Source organism: Tupaia chinensis, unplaced genomic scaffold (genome assembly GCF_000334495.1).
Source record: "Tupaia chinensis unplaced genomic scaffold, TupChi_1.0 Scaffold000377_2, whole genome shotgun sequence".
NCBI lineage: Eukaryota > Metazoa > Chordata > Mammalia > Scandentia > Tupaiidae > Tupaia > Tupaia belangeri.
In genome coordinates this window covers 721,974-729,563 of record NW_006159876.1, presented here as the reverse complement: position 1 = coordinate 729,563, position 7,590 = coordinate 721,974, and the positions used below count along the sequence as shown (strand labels likewise).

Genomic DNA, 7,590 nt, shown 5'->3' with positions numbered 1-7,590 from the left:
AGGGGTAGCTGACGTTGCAGACTTTCCTGTGGGGCCTCCTCTCCTCCTTCAAGCACTCGATGCTGCCGTCAGAGTCGTCCTGGGGTCGGGGAGGACGTGGGGAGCCATTAGCCAGGCCTGACCCACCAGGGAACCCGCCCATCCGCCCGCCAGCCAGAGGCCTGGAGCTGGCCTTCCACCGCTGGGACCAGAGGCTCTGGGGGGCTGGGAGGGGCTTGCTGGGCCACACACGGCCTGCACTCAGACGGAGTGGGCGGGTGCTTGTGGATGTGCTCTGTCACTGTCGGATCATGCGGGACTTAACCCACGCAGGTGGGGACACGCAGGCTCAGAGCCGGCGCTGGGCTAGGGCAGCTGGAAGTGACAGGACGCCAACGCCCGCTGTCCCCACCTGGAAGCACTCCCCAGTCTCTGGCTCGAGTCCTGCAGTCCTGCATCTCGTGAGTGACCGCCCTCCATGGGGCGGAGAAGGCCCTCTGAGCCCAGAAGTGGGGCTGCACAGTCCCACGTGACTTTGCAGTCTGGAAACAGTGGGTGTGGGCGGGCCTCCCCAGCAGGGCTGGCTCCAGGGTCAGGCAGCCCCCAGCCCGCAGCTGGCAGGCAGGGAGAGCAGGTCCTGCTCGGCACCGCCCCCCGGGACTGAGAGCCGCCCCGGCCGGCCGTGGCACTGGGGCAGGGGTGGGCTTCAGGGGCCTGGACCGGCTGCTCTGGGCTAGCACGGCGACCCTTGGCACAGGCTGGGAGGCCCCACCGGCCACCACGGTGGCTGTGTACCCACGGTGGTGTCTCACTCCGCTCGTCTGTCGGAGTGCGGCCAGGGGCAGCTCACTTAGCTGCTTGGGGAGGGAGTGAGAGGACGCAGGTGCACGCAGGCCCAGCTCCGTGTCTGGGCATCGTGGTCACGCTCATGCCCCCGCTCCAGGACAATGGCCGCGGGTACCTGCTGGCTCCATGCTGCTGGGCACTGCCTGGGCCATGCCTCTGCATGCCGGCGTGTGAGCACACTTCTCTGCAGATTCGGGGGCCTGCGTGTTGGGGTGTGTGTGCGCGTGCCTGGAGTGTGTGTTTGAATCAACAGACTGCAGTGCTGTGTGTGTGAAGGGGTGTGCGGTCGGGCTTAACATGTTTGCACTGGGCTGAGAGGGGTGCTTCCTCCTCTGGGTTCTCCTTGGCCTGAGGTGGGTGACCTCTCGGGGATGGCATCCTACCAGCGGGCCCTGCACCCACCACGCGTGTGGGGACATGGGCTTCTCAGAGCATGCCTCTGCTGGGCTCACTTACAAAGCTCATCCATGCCACAGGGACGAGCCCCAGCACGCCCTCCCTGGGTCATGGAGGGCCCACCACAAGGAGGGGTCCGGGATTGGTCGGGAAAGCAGCTGGGAGGGACCGGCAATTTTAGAGGGAGGAGCAGTTCCTGGCCTGTTAGCAGGACCCTCTTAGGAGGCCTGGAGAGTGAGCTGTGGTGGAAGGGCGCACGTGTGGTGTGTGTGCAAGTGCGTGTCCCACCGCAGGCCAGGACACAGGCTGCAGGCTGCTCCCCACGTTCCTGCCTGGCCTCCCAGACAGGAGGGCTCTGGGCCCTGGTTATGCCCTGGCGGCCCCTAGGGAGCTTTCAAAGCACCTGAAGCAGGCTCCACCCAGACCGAGTCACTCAGGGCTGTGCAGGGGTGTGCACGCAGGCTTTACAGGCTCCCAGAACCCACTGTGTGGGACCCCGGAGACTCCCTGCCCTGAATACCCTTTGCCTCAGCCAGACAGGGCAGGTCTCTGCGGCCTACCTTCTGGATCAGGCTGGCGAACTGCAGGTTTGAGGACTGCGAGATATTCAGGACCGTGCTGTAGGCGTTCTCGCCCCTGTTCTCCAGCGTGGCCTCCACCGCCACCCTCCGGCGTGTGCTCTCTATGATGAAAACCGTGGTGTCAAAGGACAGCGTGTATGCGGAGCAGTCCTGGGCAGGCTTCCTCAGCACCCTCTGGCAGTACTCCCTGCGGCAAAAGACCACCCGGGATCAGACTGATGGAACAGCAGAGGCAGAGGGAGCCCCAGGGCTGGTGTGGAAAGATGGACCTGGACCTTGTCTGGCCTCTGGTGTGGGAACAGCCAGCCGTGAAAAGAAGGGAAGAAGATGGCAGGGGTAGAATGAACTCCCCCTTCAAGACCACCTCCTGCCCTAAAGATACATTCCTTACTGCAGAATGTACCTCTTTCACACCACTCATCACGTTTCCCTTTAGACTTTGGCTGCCAGGGAACTCGGAACGACTTGTAGAGGCAATCCTGATCATTAACCTAGATGTTAGAATATTTGCTTATTTATCCTTCTAAGAGGTTTGGATGTGTTATTTCTACTTACTGTCTATGTCATGGTATACGTTTTTTGTTTTTGCTTTCATCCAAATCACCTTACAATTGGATAAAACTTGAGCATAAATTATTGGGAAATACATAAATGTAAGCGAGGTAGTATTCACTAGTTTTCCTTGTGTGCTAGTTCGTGTCTTCCAGGACCCCCGGTCCTCCTCTGCCTGTCTCCTTCAAAGCGTCTTTCCCTCGGAAGAACTGGAAGGCCCTGGTGTTAGCCAGAGGACCTAGGGGTCACCTGGTCTGAGGCCTGGAGGACTTGGCTCTCTGGGTGCCCCTACCTTTTCTCGTTAGAGAGAGATTTTTGCTATAGGGCGTGTGCATTTGCCAGAGAGACAGAGAGAGGGAAAGTGAGAAATCACCCCCCGGGGGGGGGTGGCCACACCTCAGTCCCCTCTCCTCCATTCTCCTCTTGAGATTTTGGGCACGCACATACATGTGCCAGGTATGAGTTTCAGGCTGCTGGGTTTGAGACTTGAACCACGGTCGGCCCTGTGGGAGTCCAACACCTTAACATTATGCCACATGCTGGCCCCACCTGCCTTTTATTTGTCTTGTAGTATGGGCTCCAAAGCAAGGATTTCATTTCTAGACAAACTCTGAGGAGGCTGGATTAGACCTGTAGGAATATGCTTGTAGGAGGCTTTCACAGAGGCAGTAACAGGCCCAGGGAGGAGGGGGGACTTGCCTGATGTCGTACAAGACTCAGGCAGAGCCCGGGCTCTGGTCCACGCTGTCTATGAAAGAGATGGCAGCGAATGGTCCAGGGCCCCAGCAGTGAAGGGACAGGCTCAGGACTCACATGGCCGTGGGCAGGTCACTGCGGGCATCCAGCACGAGGTCAGGGACACAGTGCTCGTCCTCGCTGCAGCCGTTCCAGAAGGGCACCTGGGCAGGGAGGGGCGCGTGGGTCCTGAGCAGGGGGTCTGGCACCGCACCCGCCTCTGCCGTGGCCGGCCTGCTGTCTCTGCCTCCCCCACGATGCTTCCCCAGCTTGTGCATGGACAGTCTTTCTCTCTCTTTTCCTTCCTTCCTTCCTTTTCTTTCTTATCCCTTTCTTCTTTCCTCTTCCTTCTTTCCTTTCTAGCTGCCAGGTCCGGGATTTGAACCGCGCAGTCGGTCATGTGGGACCGGTTCCCTTAGCCAGCAGGCCATGGGGCCGGCCCAATACTTCCCTCTTCAAACATGGCTCAAAGCTGAGCTCCAGATTCCCCTGCAGTTGTGAGCATGCTGGCATCAAGAACTCCCCACGCAGCCCAGGACGGTCCGGCCCACATGCACCGCTCACATGTGTGGGACTAGGGCCCGGGGTGAGGGTGATCCAGCTCAGCCCTCAGCTCACGGGGAGGCTGGAGTGTGGACAGACAACCACAGGGAGACGTGCTAGAGGGCCCCGAGGGCTACGGATGGGGAGTGGGAGCAGGAGGACAATCTGTAATAAGTCAGGGAAGGCTTGGAGGGCAGAGTTCTGGGTCTGGGAAGTGACAGGTAGCTCAGGGTTGCTGTGGGAGGGGACGTGGGGTGGAGCAGGTGCAGAGATGGCAGGGTCATCACAGGGCCCTGGGGACAAGCCTTGCACCTGATAGGAGTCAGTGGGTGCTATAGGCAGGGCAGCCCTGCCGGACCTGCAGATAGCAGACTCTTACAGAGGGTGCACGGGAAGGGCCCTGGCTGGGAGACCTGCAAGGAGCCCCTGAGGGACGCGATGGCGGTGTTGGCGTGGAAGTGGGCGTGGAGAGGGCACCAGGCTAGCACCCCCAGGCGGGCTGGCGGCCCGGTGGTGGTCGGGGCTGAGGATGCCGGCCCAGTCTCTTTTCTGGTGTCTGGAAGGATGGTCTCTGGATCCAGGGACGCACAGGGGTAAGCTGAGTTTGGCCTTGGGGCACTGGTGCTGGGAGTGCTCCGGCCCCTCCAGGGAAGGTGCTTATCTGAGCCCGGTTCCCCTTCCTCTGAGCGCATGCCTTAGCTGCCAGCCTGCACCCCCTACCCCCACCTTGCCTTGAGACCCTCGGGGCGGGGCGGCGTTCGCCTGCCTGGTAACCCGGTAACCTGACTGAGGGCTTTATGCAGAGACTGAGCGACAGTACCGAGACCCTGAGGGCGGTGGGCCAGCCGTCATCCAGCATGGGGCCGTGGTCGGGGTCCTCCAGGGAGTACTCCACCGAGAATGCTACTGGCTTCACGTAGTCCGCTGTGTCCTGTGCGGAGACGAGCGGGGTGAGTGCGGGCGGACTGAGCCAACGCTCCATCCCCAAGCCGCGAGGGCAGCTGTCCTGCGGGGCCCTGAGGAGCCCTGAGGAGCCTGCTTGGGTGTGGGGGAGAGCTGCTGGAGGCCTGGCCCAACTCTGCCCACCGGGCTCTCTTCGGGGCTGGGCCCTGTGCCTGGGCCCTCAGTCTCTGCAGCACCCCTGGCTCCGACCCAGCCACCGACTCTGTCCACACCTGTCACCGCCACCTCTCTCGTGGCATTAGAGCCATCGACGTGCCAGTCCTCCCGCCCCGCAAGGAGTAGGAGAGAGGCCTCTTAGCACAGCCCTACCTGTGGTCGGGCATACTGTGAATTACTGAAGACGCCGGCAGGGAGCGAGGTGGGGGTGGTTCAGGCTGGTCCCCAGCATGGTGGTCAAAAAAGGGGTGCTGAGAGGAGCCTGAAACCCTCCACTGGGAACCCGCGTTCCTGCCACAAGTGGTTCCTTGAGGGAGGCGTGGCTGTCCCACCCGCACGGGCACCTGCGACCCCAGGGCCTGGTCAGCACGAGTGCTGGGCCCGGCCTGGTCTCTGAGTCGGAGGGTCTGGGGCTGGAAACGCACGCTGCTGACAGGTCCCAGCCCCGCGTCTGCAGTGGAGTCCAGCACACAGAGGTCAGAGCTGGGCATGTTTTTTTTTTTTTTAAAGGTTTATGCCATAGGGCACATGCACTCACCAGAGAGACAGAGACAGAGAGACAGAAGACAAGAAATCGCCCCCGCAGGGGGGATGGCCACGCCGCAATCCTTTCTCCATTGTCCTCTCAGAAGTTTTGGTAAGCACGCACATGTGCCTGGCGTGTTTCAAGCCCCTGGGTCTGGGACTTGAACTGCGGTCCTCCACATGGGAGCAAAGGCCCTTAACCAGTACGCCACCTCCTGGCCATGGGCATGTGTTCTGACCTCTGAGCTCTGGCCACTGATGACTGGGGCCAGGTGGGCTCTGAGCGCCCCCTGCTGGCATCCTAGACTGAAGCAGTGTGTTTGGGATTTCTGGCTGGAGACCCCCTTCTGCTCCTCCTTGTCCTTGGGGGGCACTGCCACTGTCCTGCCCTGCTTCCTCCCCGCCAGGAGGGCCCACTGCTCCTCCCATGGCCTGCCTGCCTTCCCTGGTCCCCGACCCGTCAACTCTTCCTTTTGAGCCACTGCGGCCGGCCCCCAGTTCTCTCTGCGGGACCTGCTGAGCCGGCTTGCCTGGCCCGTCCTTTGCTGAGGAGACCTGCGTGAGGGCTGGGAGGAAAGGGTTCTGCGGGGGCCGCAGGCTGGTGGCTAGTGCGTCCCAGCAGCCTTTGTTCTGGGCATGAGGTGCGGGCTGGGGCGGCCCAGGTCTGGAGCTGCTGCCTGGTCGGCCTCCTGAGGGCTCTGGGGCCCTGAGTCACCCTGGCGGGTGCGCGGGAACCTCCTGTCCCGACTGCCCTCCCTGGGGCCCCGACTGCCGACTGCCGGTGGGGCTGCGGCTCACCAGGACGTGGAAGTTGATCCGCTCGCAGAGCTCCTGGCCAGAGGACAGCAGGACAGCCCTGCCGGTGTACCGGTCCCCGCCCTCGTCCAGGTGGGCCCGCGGCGCGTACCGCCTCTCGTCCACGGTGGCGTTGTACCTGATGCCTGGGGGAGAAAGGGCGGGACCAAGAGGCCCAGTCACACCGGACTGTCCAAAAATAGCCTTTGGAACCAGCAGTTGGCGTAATGGCTATGTCGCCGGACTCCCACGTAGTCGACCGTGGTCCGTGTCCCGGACCCGGTGGCTTAAAACTCACGCCGGGCGCGTGTGTGCGTGCGTGCCCAAGATCCCGAGAGGAGAATGGAGGAGAAGGGATTGCGGTGTGGCCATCACCCCGGGGGGTGATCTCTCGCTTTCTGTCTGTCTCTCTCTGTCTGGCAAGCGCACGCGCCCTATAGGCAAGACGCCCACCCCGAAAAAAAAAAAAAAAAAAAAAAAAAAAAAAAAAAAAAAGCCTCAGGACACTGGAATCGCCTGGAGAACTGGCGGCAGAGTCCCAGAGCAGGGGCTTGAAAAATATGCTGGGCATGTGTGAGTGTGCCCAAGATCTCCCCAAAGAAAACGAGAAACAACTGCAGCGTGATTATTTCCCGTAGGGGGCGCTTTCTCTCTTTCCTTCTTTCTCTGTCTCTCTCCAGGGAGCTCATGTCCCTGTAGAAAACAAAAAGGCTCTGGGAAGCGTGCCTCCTCCAGGAAGTCACTCAGGTGGGCCAGGGACTAGCTGTGCCTTATCCCTCACAAGAGAAGGAGGAAGGGAAGGGACCCAGGAGAGGGAAGGAGGAGAGTGAGGATGGAGTTGCGAGGGCAGGAGGGGGCAGGAGGGAGAAACGGGACAGTGGGTGCCGTGGAAGGGGACTGCAGGCTGCCATCACACCCTGTCCAAGTGTCCCCTCACCCTCCCTGGCTGGCTGCTCTGGGCCCCCATGAGGACTGGTCAGCTCCCTAGCCGGGAGGTGCCTCTCACCCTGGGGAGGCTGGCCAGGCCCGTCCCCTCGGCACCTCAGACCTCGGATCCCTGAAGTCGAAGGCCAGCAGCCTCCCGGGTCCAGCTGGACAGTTCGTTGCCGATTCCAGACAGGCTCAGCCCTTCTCCTGACCTGGCCGGCCCCCAGGGCTCCAGGTGCTTGTGCCTGTCCCCGTTCGCAGTCGCAAGTGGGGAGGGAAGGCACAGCTCCCCCTGCAGCGCTGAGCCCTGGGCTTCCACTCCGCACTTTGTCCCGCTGTCTCCAGACTCGTGTGCTGACGCGAACCCTGCACCCAGACTACCTCCTTCCCCGTCCTTTCCCCAGTCACCCCCACTCTCTGCCACCCTGTCCTTGAACGAGACCCTCCATGGGCATCTGGCAGCGTCAGGGGTGGCTCCAGTTGTGACCTGACACTATAGCGCATTTCGGGGAAGCCTGGGGTCGAAGCAGAGCGAGCCCACGGGGGAGACAGGCTGGGGTGTGGGGTGGAGGGCCCAGCTTACCCACAGCCG

The 7,590-nt window shown here is 61.9% G+C and overlaps 1 protein-coding gene across 1 annotated transcript in view; it reads right to left on the bottom strand.

The window, feature by feature from the left end:
• ITGA11 (integrin subunit alpha 11) overlaps positions 1–7,590 on the bottom strand; it is a 131,734-nt gene that overhangs the window by 15,349 nt on the left and 108,795 nt on the right. The window contains exons 17-22 of the mRNA XM_014589759.2: positions 7,009–7,078; positions 6,075–6,217; positions 4,453–4,563; positions 3,168–3,253; positions 1,782–1,989; positions 1–79 (exon numbers count right to left, since the gene is read on the bottom strand). Coding sequence (XP_014445245.1) covers positions 1–79; positions 1,782–1,989; positions 3,168–3,253; positions 4,453–4,563; positions 6,075–6,217; positions 7,009–7,078 — 697 coding nt within the window. The remainder of the gene's footprint in view (positions 80–1,781; positions 1,990–3,167; positions 3,254–4,452; positions 4,564–6,074; positions 6,218–7,008; positions 7,079–7,590) is intronic.